Below are 13,661 nucleotides of genomic sequence, written 5' to 3'. Positions count from 1 at the left end.
GAGCAGGTAACGGCAACAAACTTACCGAACACTGATCGTAGTGATCGATCAACAGCTGGGTCTCTGTTCGCAGCGACGGCTGCAGCGGCTGCAGCAGCAGCAGCAGCTAGGTTAGCCATTTCTGTTTGGGGATACGAACGAATGTGACACCAGGAAGTTGGATTGAGACAATATCCGTTGGGGAAATAGTAGTGATGTGTCGGTTGCGAACGAACCGGCTAAAAGAGCCGGTTCAAAGAGCCGGTTCAAAGAGCTGGCTCTTTTAACTGAACGATAAGAGCCGGCTCCCGTCCGAGAGCCTTTTTTTTTTCTCTTTCTTTTTTCTTTACTTAATTCAAGGCAGAAAGATAGTAAGATCTTCTCCTTGCCACGGGTAGTGATGTTACGTGCTGTGCCGAGGCTTCGGAGCGTGTGTCGAGTAATCCAGGAAGTTTTCAGCGATGCGCGTATCGAGGCTTGTATCGTTTTAGACCAATGACGTCATCGATGACATCCGAAGCCTCGCTGCCATTATTATATTATATAACACTACAATACAATTATTGACCAAAGGATTGGTTTACACACATAAGTAGCATTACTCACAAAACAATTACAGTTTATTATACATGTATGTTATATACTCATAATATACTTACTAGAAAATAGACATTATATTATATATTATATAGATATAAATGGATTACATGGTAATATATTTTTTTTCATTGTTTACAGTCATTCCCAACAGCCTTTACTGGCGCAAAATACAGTATATCACAGATCACATGGTTAAGATCATATCTGCCTGTTTTACACTCTTTGACCACCAGGTGGTTTCGTGCACATGAAGCCTCGAGAAATTAACCATTTAACGAACCAATTTGCTGGAAAGCTTCAATGCTTCATGAAGCTTCATCTCGCCATCACTACACTCCATGCACTGACTGTGACTGAATGTTGTGTTATTGACGTCCGTGAGACAAATCAGGTGATGACAGACAAGGATCATGGCGGTCTACAGGTCCAGAGCAGGAGGAAGAGGAGGAAAGAAAGAGAGAGAGGAGTAATGTGCGCGAATAGCAGACAAGATGAGTGGCAGTCAGAAACAAAGCAGCATGTAAAATTATGGTATTCTGGAAATTATAAGGTGTAGTATATTTTTTATTGAATAATTTAAGTGATATATGTGCACACATACTAATCATAGGTCAAAACAGCTAAAGCTAAATTTGGCTGAATTATAAAAAGGCAGAAGTGATAAAATGAAGAGCCGTTTGGGAGCCGAAAGAGCCGGATCTTCTTTGTGAGTTGAGCCAAATGATCTGGCTCACTAAAAAGAGCCGGAATTCCCATCACTAGAGGAAAAAGGGTAAATTCAAACCAACGGTTCAACAGTTCCACCTTTTATAACCTCTTCTCAGTCGACACTAGCTACGTTTATTTTCTTCTTTTTATTAATTAAGTAGAAATATATGATAATTATTTGAAAGCGGGATTCACCGGAGAGCAGACGAGGTCACAGTAGTCATACTGGTAGGATTAATAGAGGGCGCTGTTGTCTGCAGGTTCAGTTAACTCCTGGTCCGGACGGACTTCAAACACTGTGACACATATATTAACGTTATAAACTGATAATTCTTCAGTATAAAGTGGAATAAGTTGCTCTAAAATGCTCCAGAAGATCCAGTTTTTCGACAATAGAAGATTTGGTGAGTACTTCTCATGTTAATGTTGATTATTTTGGAGAATTAACAAGATAACTCATCTTTAATCGGTTTAGGAGCTAAAATGTAGCCGTTGGGAATGTCAGTTAGCAGTTATATACCACCTGTGAGGCTGTGACACCGGACAGGCGAGGCTGTGACACCGGACAGGCGAGGCTGTGACACCGGACAGGCGAGGCTGTGACACCAGACAGGTGAGGTAAAAGAGGTCTTTAATATGAACCTAAAGTATTTAATTATTAACTGGTTATACACATATTGTCAGGAAATTGATGTTGTGCTTGTATTTAGTGAACCTTATAAAATATAAGGTGCGGTGGCTGGTGAATTCCACACCTGTTCCCATGGTTAATTAGCATATAATGAACTACTTAAAGGGACTGTTTGTAAGAATCAGAATCAGCTTGTTAACAGCGACACCTGTGGTCGTTAAGTCAACCAAAGTCAGCGTCCTGTTGCTGGCGCTTGTGCTCGCTCTACATAGCCATGAACGAGCATCGCTCAAAACAGTGAGGAGACACACGTCAGCTAAAAGCACAATATCACTCTATATTTCAGCTGCTTGGCAGTAATGTTATCTGACCAGACGAAGGTCTGTCCATGAATCACTGCTGATCCTAGTGTTGGCTTTGAGGCTGAAGCAGGAAGAGAAACGTTATCGCCCCCGATCGCAGCCGCAGGGAGACACCGGCACCCGGTCGGAGACGGTAACGTTTCTCTTCCTGTGAAGAGAGGGAAAAATGGATGAAAAATAGAGGACTATTTATTTGCTCTGTAATCTTTATGCTTTGCAATGTTCTTCTAATTAAAAAAAATAAAAAATTTGGAGATTTCTGCAAGAATTGCATTTTTTGGCGATTAGATGGCGAGCACTTCTGTTGTGGAAACTGCTCAGAAACCCCCTTATTGTCATCCGTCCTCTGAATACTCTAGGTCTCTAGTTTGTGGTTGTAAAGTTTCATGAAGCTGTGATTATCCTAGAGGTCACAACAGGTCATTTTATACAGTGAGGTCAAATAAAAAACAGAAAAACGATAGAAAAATCCTGAAAATCCCACGGGTCTCAGAGGGTTAATATAAAGACACATCTCCCTAATTTAATGTAATCTGGTCAATATTTGGCACTATAAAAATAATTAAGCTGCATCACCCAGATTCATTTGTAGTGTGCTACTTTGGCTGCATACCTTAAAGGTGACTAATGTGACAGAAAATGTGATAATTAAAGCAGGAGACAAATCAATTGTGAGATTTATATATTAATTTGACATTTTGATTATAATTTATTAATATTTTTAACAATAGTTTCAGGAATATTGTATCATCATCTCAGTCTAATATACAGTATATATACGTAGCTGCTGCATAGCACTCTGGACATTGAGTTATGTTTTCAGTGTTGTAATTGCTGTTTTATATCCAAAATCTCCTAAACTAATTTGTAGAGATGTGCCAGTATATCAGCAAATGGTATAATATCAGTATTTGCCAATAGCTGATTTGGTATTATCGTCATCTTTTCCTGCTTTGTATCAGAGTTTTTTCAAATTATTTTGGACATGGTTTTGCTTCATTTCATGTTGACAAATTACAAATGGCATTTTATTTTTATTGCCACATATAAACAACAGACATCAGTATGGATTTGCTGTGATGTTATGCCCTGGGCAGCATCTCTGATCTTGAATGTCATTAGTTGTCTTTTCTGCCGAGGTCTTTGGTTAGTTAGTTATTTGTCTGTCTGAAAACAGTTTTTTTTTTTAATGAAAGCTGGTGGGCACTGTAGGCCTTGGGCCATGAAACAATTGATCAGACTTTGGTGGTATGAACATAAGAGAGATGTCAACATAACAGAGTTTGAATGCTAGGAGCATGATTGCAGAATCCTAAAGTCAATATACCTTAATATTTGATAAAGCGTAATAAATGATGGATTTGGGCGTACCAGCAAGTTGGAGAAGTGTGAGGTTTTGCACCATGCCACATACCTGTCTTTAACTTAACTAGTATAGATACTGTATAGATTGATCTTTTACAAACAATATCAAAGATACTTCATATTGTATGGATCCCATTCATTGTTAATGGAAACTGTAGAAACACCAGTAACACGGAGAGAGCAAACAGCAGCAAAAGTAGGCAGATTTCCCCTTTATCGTGCAATCGTGATGTATACAATAACCTCCAGCGAATGTTTGGCATTTTTGCTTGAAAGATTCCTCCATTGAGTGTTTTAAATCTAAAAACTTAATTATTCAAAAAAGGCATTTTAAGTCTTGCTTGTGTACAATTTGATATACAATTCAATATAACAGATCGGTTACAAATTCAGCAATTAGGAAGATTATAATGTTTTTGTTCCAACTACTATGTATACTAAATGTTTATTATTGAGGTTGTAGTTAGTGGTGGTGTTGAACTGGACTGCATTATATTCAAATGTGATTCTAACATTAGTGATGCACAGATCCGACTTGTTCCCGATACTGATAGCGATACCTGGGCTTTTGGGTATCGGCCAATACTGAGTACTGATCCGATACCAGTGTTTAATTAATAAGCTGTATGCGTCACTGTATGGAAGTGACTGGGATCATTCTTTTATGTGTAAGGCAACATCAGGTTTGACTTAAATATTGCTTTCCTAACTTTGTAAAACAAATAAATATATAGATGTAGATTTACTGAATTGTTATTTATTATTAAAATAATAAATCGTGCACCAGCAACTTGGTAAAAAAATTTCAAAATTTGCAGGAATTACAATTCAAGTGTAAATTGTTTTAATGAGGCAACAAATTGGCCAAAACTTAAACAGGAATTAAAATTCCAGTATATAATGTAAATAGTATAAAAACATAGAACTGAATTGAATAGATCGGCTCCACTGTCACCGATACCAGATGCAGCTATTTGAATCAGTATCACCCCGATATCCGATCCTGTATCGGTGCATCCCTAAATCTAACTATAGGGATGCACCTCACAATTATTTTCATTGTCTATTAATCTGTTGATTATTTTCTTGATTAATTGATTAGTTATGCTGAAAAATGTTGATCAGTGTTTCCCAAAGGCCAAGATTATGTCCTTTAATGTCTTGTTTTGTCCACAACTCAAAGTTGTTCCGACACTGATACTGATATCAGAAATGCGTCCAATGCTGCCCAAAATTCGGTATCGGCGAGTATGCCAGTCTACGCACCGATTACTCACCGATTATTTTATATATATTATAATTATTAATATTATATTATTAATTTATGTTCATTGTAACTGACAAACTGAATAATAAATCCTGCTAGAGATTATTTTGTATCGTCATTTAAATCCTTTTCTATTGATGATCAGCAGATGAACATTAAGTAGCATGAAGTGGTGTCAGGACCGAAAAGGAGTTCTGGTTCCACTGGGGCTCGAACCCAGGACCTTCTGCGTGTAAAGCAGACGTGATAACCGCTACACTATGGAACCAGCTGATCCTGCAGGCCAGCAGAGCCACTATTGTTTTCCTTACCGCACCTTCGTGTAACGTTGAGCTTTATTTAGCTCTCTGTGCTTCGTAGCTTCGGTTTAACGGAACGATATGAGGAGTCAGCTGAGGTCTCCTCAGTAGAAGTCACCTCGCTTGTATCCCAGCCTATCGTTACGTCCCATTGTGTTGTTTTAGCTGCTGGTGTTTTGGTTCAGTGGAGCCTCTTGGGACATTTTGTGGCCGATCACTCTGCTCGGTAGCTAACATCCAGCAGCCATGAAGTCGCCTACATGTGTCCGTGTCTCCTCCAGCCTGCAGCCTGCATGCCCTGACAGGCTTTAGAGGAGTGAGGATTTGTAGTTTAAAGAAGCTGACCTGGCTTATCCATCCAGCAACAGACCCGGACTGTGTGCATTTTATCAAACTTGTTTATTTTTAACAAAAAACATGTCGTTTCTCATGAAGCAGTGCATTGTGTGATGCATCTTATAACAGCTGTGGTTACCTTCTGCAAATGGGTGTTTCTGCAACTAAGGGCATTTTTAAGTCCCAGCAATGACAACTTTGGATTTATGTTTAAATTTGCAGTGCAAAATGAATTTAAATGTCTTAAAAATGTAATAGAAATTTAAAAAGCAAAATGCATAAAATTATTGTATAATAAACATGTTATGGATTAAAATCTTAACCGCTATAAGTAATTTATATTTATATGTATGACATACTCTGATGCCAAAAATAAAAATTCATAGAGATTTATTAAAGGGACTGTTTGTAACTTTTTAACGGTATAAATCTACCGGGTCGGGATCCCATGCGTGCTCGCTCGCATATGCACGCTCGCATATGCGCGCTCGCGTGTGGCCGGAGTCACTGCTCCGCTGCCTGCTTGCCTTCACTTACACAGCGCGCGTTCTCGCTGTCTCGCTCCACCTCTAGACGTGAACGCCCGCTCACTACACACTGCAGAAGAGTTAGTTTAGCTCTGAGAATATATAGTGAATGTACACTGGACATTTGTGCAGAAATAACTGCTGCAGCTCCTCCAGACCAACAGAGGTTTTCCGTGTCTTGTGAAGTGACGGGGCTCCGCAGCGAGAAGCGTTATCGTCTCAACCGGGAGCCGGTGTGTCCCTGATAACGTTTCTCTTCCCCCGGCACCGACCCGCTTTTGCTGCGCCAACACTAATATCAGCATTGATTCATGGAGAGACCTTCGTCTGGTCAGCTAACATTACTGCCAAGCAGCTGAAATATAGAGTGATATTGTGCTTTTAGCTGACGTGTGTCGCCTCACTGTTTTGAGCGATGCTCGTTCATGTCTGTTTAGAGCCTGCAAGTGCTAAACGCTGACTTCCGTTGAGTTAACAGCCACAGGTGTCGCTGTTAACAAGCATTTCTGAAAGTTACAAATAGTCCCTTTAATTTTTTTTTTTAATTATTTGAGTCAAAAGTGGCCGCAGTTCCAGAAACACCCAAATATGTTTTATCAAAAAGACAGAGCTGTCATGAGGCTGTCTGACAGTGAGACCCAGTAGAATAAGGTATAAGGCGTTAATGTAGGCTACATGACCCTTTACCATTAGTATTTTAAAAGAAATCACATATACACTAACTGCCCTGCAAAATAGTTTGAGTATTTTGTTCATACTTAATATTTTACAACATGCATAGCCCACCTCAAAGGTTTAAACATTACACTGGTTGTGTGTGGCATTTAGTCAAACAAAATAACACCGTAGAGAGTAACAACATGACAGGAGTAGAAAACACGTTTCTAAAGTTGATCAACAGTCAAGCTCCTTCGCTACAGCCCAGTTAAAAATGTTTTCTGACCTACATTAAGTGCACCAGACACTTCTCATCTTTTTTTTTTTTTAAATGCAAGGTCATTAGTCCAGCTCAGAACAAAGGCTATACACTGGAAAAATCAATGTAGTGGATGTATTTATAGATGTGCATCCTAAACACCTTCTCCTTGTAGAGATTTTTAGTTTTCAAACTGCTATGCATGAAACGGAGCTCATTTCTCAGAGCGCTCCTGCACCGTGTGATTCTATCAGTGATATCTGCAAGTGTCTCTGCTGTGGTCTCTGCATCAAATGGATCTGTTAAGAGTGAGTTTCTGAGCCACACAGTCACAATTCTCCTGCAAACTCCTGCTCGGATGTGTCAAATGTCCATCTCTCTCTTCTTTACTGGTGTGGGTTCTGAAACCAGTGATGGCCGAGTTTCTCCTCCTTCCTCTCTTGTTTGAGAGGAATTGTCTTCCTTCAGCAGCATCGTCCTTCCATTTTTAGCCACTCCAGCTTCCTTGTAGGTGCCAGTGAGGGAAGGGCAGTAAGGCTGCGTTGGTAAAATGTGGGGATGACAGCTGCATCTGTTTATCATGTGGGGTACAATAGCACACCTTGAGAGGCAGCCAGAGCTTGTATTCTCACCAATACTGGCTCCAACACAGCGGGCCAGAATTAATAGACAAGGCAGATTCAGCTGTGGGGAGGATCGAAAATCAGTGACATGCTAGATCTAATCCACAAACTCTGAATCTGACTGACATATAATATGTGCACGTGATACTAGAAAGCAATAATGATTATTTTACTGGTTTCCAATATTGTATTTGGATTCAAAATAAACATTTCAAATAGGGCTGCAGCTAATGATTATTTTCATTGTCGATTAATCTAATTTTCTTGATAAATCGATTAGTGTTTGGTCTATAAAATGTCAGAAAATGTTGAAAAATGTTAATCAGTGTTTCCCAAACCCCAAGATGACGTCTCCAAATGTCTCGTTTTGTCCACAACTCAAAGATATTGAGTTTACTGTCATAGAGGAGGAAAGAAACCAGAAAATATTTTGACTTTTTTTTTTTCTTAGAAAATTACACCAACTGATTAATCGATTATCAAAAGAGTTGGCAATTCATTTAATAGTTGACAACTAATCGATTCATCGTTGCAGCTCTAATTTCAAATTAAAGAGGAATATCGAAGCAAACAGGGCTGCATTTAACTGTTATTACCTCCGCCAAGGCCGAAGGCATAGGAAGGAGGTTATGTTTTCACTGGCGTTGGTTTGTTGGTTTGTTGGTTTGTTGGTTTGTTGGTTTGGAGGATAACTCCAAAAGTTCGCAATGGATTTGAATGAAATTTTATGGAGCGGTGGGGTGTGGCACAATGAACAATCCATTCGATTTTGGTGGCGATTCGGATCATGATTCGGCTTCGGGAATTGTTTTCGGGGCAGCGACGTACATGAAACCTGCCTTGGTGGAGGTCTGCGCTCTCCGAGTGCACTTCTAGTTTACATCAGCGATTAATCTGACGATAGTTCCTCACTTGATCAAGTTCTCATCTGGTCGATAAAATGTTAGAAAATAGTGAAATATGCCCATCCCAATATCCTGAAGCCCAATGTGACATTATAAAACAACAATATAAAACATAGAGCATGCATTTGAGAAGCTTCAACCAGAGAATGTTTGGCATTATATATATATATATATAAATGACTTAAAGGATTATAAAAATAGTTGCTGTTTGATTTTCTAATTAACTAATTGACTAATTGTTTAATCTCTAAATCCATATTCATAATCTTGCAGACAGGTTTGTTTCAAGAAACAATACGTCAGTTGAAACAGTTTCTATATGATTTTATTTTGGGTGTTTGAAGGAAATCAGTGTCCGCTTGGTGTGACATAGCGAAGCGATATCGTATGTTTGTCTGCAAATCTGTTGCTGAGGTCCCGTTTCAGTTATTTCTAATGTGCTCTGATCATTATCGGACGATATCGTTCTAAATAGTTCTATCGGTGGTCTCTATAAAGGCTGATCAGAAGAGGACGATTAGTTGAAGCAAAACACTCAAAAGACAATTTCTCCATGAAACCGCTTCACCGGAGTTGTGTCTCTAAGAGAGAGTGAAATATGTTGCACATGTTGCCTGCCAATAATTAATCAGTTATCAATACATGATACTTTCTCATCTCTTAGTTTTAATATACAATGTTAAGAATAGTTCAATAAATATAAATAATGCTATATGATAAATACAAGGCTTCAAATAAACCCTGTCATTGGTATGGACATCCTTAGTTATTTCTTACAATGTTGTTATTAAACTGAGTATAGAATATATTATAGTGAATCTCTGTCCTCCATCAGAACTCAATTGAATGGCCTTGAAGGTGCCCTACAGTTTTCTAGTAAACAACAAAAACACATTGTGTGTATCCTTGAGGTCTAACAAACATGTTGAATACATGTCCTTCCTCATAAAACATTTGTAATGCTGATTTATGTTTTAAGCATTTTAAACAGTGCATATTTGCTTGCAGTCTTGTTGGCTTTGTCGGCTCCTTGCTAAGTTTGTTGGCCCGTTACCTTCCCCAGCTGTCAATCAGTGGAAACCAACCAAGATTTTAAAGGTTCCATGTGGAGTTTTTGACCTCTAGTAGCGCCATGGTGCTCGCACTCATGCATGTGGGTCCTCATGCACATGCACAGAACAAACAGAACATGACCCACTTGTGAAAATATTGCTCCATAGTGCTACTAGTGGTAGAAAACTCCACAGGGTACCTTTAATACCCCAGTTAGACTGATGGGGTGTCGTGATTCAAACCAGCAAGAGGGGTCAATCTGTGGGTCAACCCGTGTCCGCCTCCTTCTGACCAGGGATGGACCGTGAGTGGTAGCCGGCCTTGTTTGGTGCAGACCGGTGCAGACGCTTGAAAATCTGTCACTGGGTCTGAAATTAGTGTTAAAGTGGGACATTCAAATGTGCAGTGTGTTCCCAGTTTAACAAGGTACACCATTTGCTGTAACACGCCTGCCATTTTGATGGCCTTCTTTTTTCTTGCACACACTTGTGATTCCAATAACGCCGTAGACCCTGCAGAGAGGCTGGCCTGCAGAGACTCTCTGGATACTGTATACCATTGTGCTTTACGTTTTATTACTGCTGTGGAAATCTGGTTCACCACTGTACCCTGTATGCGGCTGCTAAATGGCCATCTCTGTATATCTGCAGACTTTCACGGGACCAGTAAGAGACTGGTCCTGTCTGTCTTCTTCTTCTCTTTTACAACATCTGGCATAAAGAGTCAGTTCACTAGAATCAGTCCTAGTGATGTCTTGCCATGCAGGTAATTTCGGTTTTATGTGACAGTGTTTTCAAATACCCACCCCCAATAGAACGAGGTTGAATAGAGTTTTATTTGTGCTGCTGAAAAAGTTTGAAAATTACGTTTGGAAAACTCAGCTGCAGTGTCCCAGTTACTCAGGATAATCCACAGACCTCACTGTCAACAGTTTCCACAGGGTCTGTTTCTTCAGTAGAAAGTACAATGAAACGTGCTCACCGTGAGGTCGGTAGATTATCCAGAGTAACGGGTATTTATTCTGGAAAGACACGTTGCTTTTGAGTTTTTCATGATACATTTCCATAAATCAAATGCACCTCCTTGTATTGGGATGGCAGAAGCAGATATCTCAAATCAAAACTCTCTGCATGGCTACATACCACTAGGGGTAAATGTATTTTCAATACAGTCTCAAGGCAGTTTGTGAAATAGTCACAAAATTGAATCTATTTGATTTTTACGTACAAACTGATTTTGTGCTGACCATCACAAACAAAAAATGTGAATTTCGTGTCTATGTACATGAATCAATACATTAAATTTCGGGACTATTTCAAACTGCTGTGCGACTGGGCTGGTATTTTTTTGTATTTTGGGTTAAAGATGGTGTCCGGGAAATAACCCAGCTTGTCCAGGTCAACCTGCAGAATCCAGCCTGGCTCTCATCTCAGTGGGTGGTGGCTTTCAACACCACTTCAATGAAGGGAATGTCCGTTTGTGGCAGAGGAAGGTGTACTAAATAACGGACTGTATCTGTATCTGTTGTCTGCAGATACCTTTAGTTTGCCGTGGTGCCTGTGACTGTTGCTTCGTCAGAACCTTGAGGGAACATCTCAGGTACTTCTCCAGTATTGTCTCTTGAGGCACAATGAGCATGACTCAACCTTAACAGTGCAGATGAGCTTATAAAAGGCTCGAGAGAGAATGAGCACTGTGAACTTGTTGCACTAAGGCACGGCCTACCAGAGCTCAGACCATTGCCTGCTTCTTTCTTGACCTTTTAACTGGGCCTTTCGCTCACTAACAGCAGCCCTGATTTGTTCAAGGACTTAAGCCACTTTTACAAGCCGCTTATAAGTAGCCAGGATGCCCTGCCGTCAATTGTCCGGCCCAGGTATCTCTGTAAGAGGTCTGTGTGTAATTAAACAAAGAAATACAAGAAAACTGAGGAAGCAATAGCTGTTTCTGATCTTTTACATACATGAACTTTACAATTCACTAATTAAAGGGACGGTTTGTAACTTTTTAAGCATATAAATGTACTGGGGTGGGACACATGCGCGCTCGCATATGCGCGCTCGCGTGTGGCCGGAGCCTCTGCTCCTCTGCCTGCTTGCCTTCACTCACACACAGCGCGCGTTCTCGCATACTCGAACCACCTCTAGACGTGAACGCGCGCTCACTCCACACTGCAGAAGAGTTAGTTTATCTCTGAGAATATCTAGTGAATGTACACTTAAAGTGGACGTTTGTGCAGAAATAACTGCTGCAGCTCCTCCAGACCAACAGAGGTTTCCCGCGTCTTCTGAAGTGACGGGGCTCCGCAGCGAGAAACATTATCGTCTCTGACCGGGTGCCGGTGTCTCCCTGCGGGCGTAGTCGGAGACTATAACGTTTCTCTTACTGCTTCAGCCTCCAGGAAAAGCCAATACTAGGATCAGCATTGATTCATGGAGAGACCTTCGTCCGGGCAGCTAACATTTCTGCCAAGCAGGTGAAATATAGAGTGATATTGTGGTTTTAGCTGACGTGTGTCGCCTCACTGTTTTGAGCGATGCTCGTTCATGTCTATGTAGCGCGAGCAAGCGCGATCCCGACGCTGACTTTCGTCGACCAGAAACAGTCACTTAAACAGTCCCTTTAAGTGTGGTCAGTGTATAATGTAATTGGACTTGAAGACATTATTCAGTTGTTTAAAGTGTCCTCCCAGCAGAATATCTAAATATCTGTGGCATCTTTGGGTATATATAAACTCTGCCTTTATAGAAGGACTATTCATTATCAGACTCCAGTGAAGTCCCCCCCCCCGCAATTAAAGCTTGAAAACCCACCGAGAAGCAAGCAGCGTATCACTGTAAAGCTGAGACTCTTGTGGATTCAATGAGCCCAATTGTATAACCCCCATAGTAGCCATTTCATTGTATTGATTATTGATCATTTTTTATTGATTCTCGAGTGGTAAAATATTTTTAAATTTAGCACCAATGAGACATAATAGAGCATGGGAATGGACATCATATACTTCCATCATAATGTTCTAAGCCCTTATACTCTTTTACAATTCATTTTAATAAATAAATGCATGTTTATTTCTTATTAATGACTAGAACAGCTTGACACACAGTGCTGAGCTGCATCTCAAATTAATCTTTAGGTTCCCAGCTTTCAGATGATGTACACCACTTCTATGCGACATCTATTGTTGACCTGCTATCTCCCCCTAAAGACCCCCTGTACCCCCCTAAAAAAGACAAAAATGGTTCTATTGTGTGATCATTTTCAGAGTGACAGCAGACCATCAATATATTTGTGGTCAGTGTAATTGGACTTGAAGACATTATTCAGTTGTTTAAAGTGTCCTTTAAGCAGAATATCTAAATATCTATTGAATCTTTGGGTATATATAAACTCTGCCTTTATAGAAGCACTATTCATTATCAGACTCCAGTGAAGTCCCCCTTGCAATTAAAGCTTTCAGACCCACCGAGCAGCAGCAGCAGCAGCAGCAGCGTGTTTGTTATTCACCTGTAGGGCTTTTACCCGGCGCTAGGACCCAGGGTGCGCGATTTTCATCTCCAGCTGCTGCAGACCGAAAACTGGCAATAAGGGAAGATCGCGAGGACAAACCAAAAAATTACATCCAGTGTTTCCATCCTACCGGACAAAACCCACATCCACATCCACCACACGGACGCCTCTGTGCAGACAACAATAGCTTGTTGCTCTGTGTGTGTTGTGTTGCGGGCTGTGTGACTGCAGACAGGCTCGGAGCTTCAAGGTAAGACGGTGCAATACCATGCGATTACTAATAACAAAGGCGTTCCGGGCGAGCAGGGGGCATTAAAGGGGGCATTGCACAACCAGACTGAGGGCGAGCAAAACTCTGCACAAACTTTGACCTGGATATGTGTATTTTCTAGTTGTGGGTGTCTTGCATGGAGCCACACAGTGATGTCGTTATGTAGGATCACATGTCGCCTATATGGAAGTTGTGTGTCGACATGACATACTTGACTGTGGGCTGTAGATGCATGCACACCAACTATATATATGTGTGTATATGAAGTGATGCATTACAGATATTTAATGTGTATCTGGGCCATGCATT

General features: G+C 40.5%; 2 protein-coding genes and 1 non-coding gene across 12 annotated transcripts in view; 1 reads left to right on the top strand and 2 right to left on the bottom strand.

Annotated features, from left to right (window-relative positions):
* Positions 1-182, bottom strand: part of cstf2 (cleavage stimulation factor, 3' pre-RNA, subunit 2) — a 17,899-nt gene extending 17,717 nt beyond the window's left edge. For all 3 annotated transcript variants that reach the window (XM_074649434.1, XM_074649436.1, XM_074649435.1), the window contains exon 1: positions 26-182. In XM_074649434.1, the coding sequence (XP_074505535.1) occupies positions 26-119 (94 nt within the window). In that variant the 5' untranslated portion in view covers positions 120-182. The remainder of the gene's footprint in view (positions 1-25) is intronic.
* Positions 183-1,366: 1,184 nt separating this feature from the next.
* The window catches only part of bcorl1 (BCL6 corepressor-like 1), a 43,343-nt gene continuing 31,048 nt past the window's right edge, over positions 1,367-13,661 (top strand). For 4 of the 8 annotated variants that reach the window (XR_012595676.1, XM_074649428.1, XM_074649432.1 and 1 more), the window contains exon 1: positions 13,114-13,331. The gene's annotated coding sequence lies outside the window, so the exon portion shown is untranslated. Of the gene's footprint in view, positions 1,692-1,792; positions 1,906-13,006; positions 13,332-13,661 lie in introns of those variants that run through there. The other 4 variants (XM_074649424.1, XM_074649425.1, XM_074649426.1 and 1 more) reach the window with 4 other exon arrangements.
* trnav-uac (transfer RNA valine (anticodon UAC)) lies at positions 5,108-5,180 on the bottom strand. The gene has a single exon. It is a non-coding gene; the product is annotated as a tRNA-Val (tRNA).

Source organism: Sebastes fasciatus, chromosome 10 (assembly GCF_043250625.1).
Source record: "Sebastes fasciatus isolate fSebFas1 chromosome 10, fSebFas1.pri, whole genome shotgun sequence".
Lineage (NCBI taxonomy): Eukaryota > Metazoa > Chordata > Actinopteri > Perciformes > Sebastidae > Sebastes > Sebastes fasciatus.
Note: the sequence above shows the minus strand (reverse complement) of the source record. Positions and strands in the feature narration are given on the sequence as shown.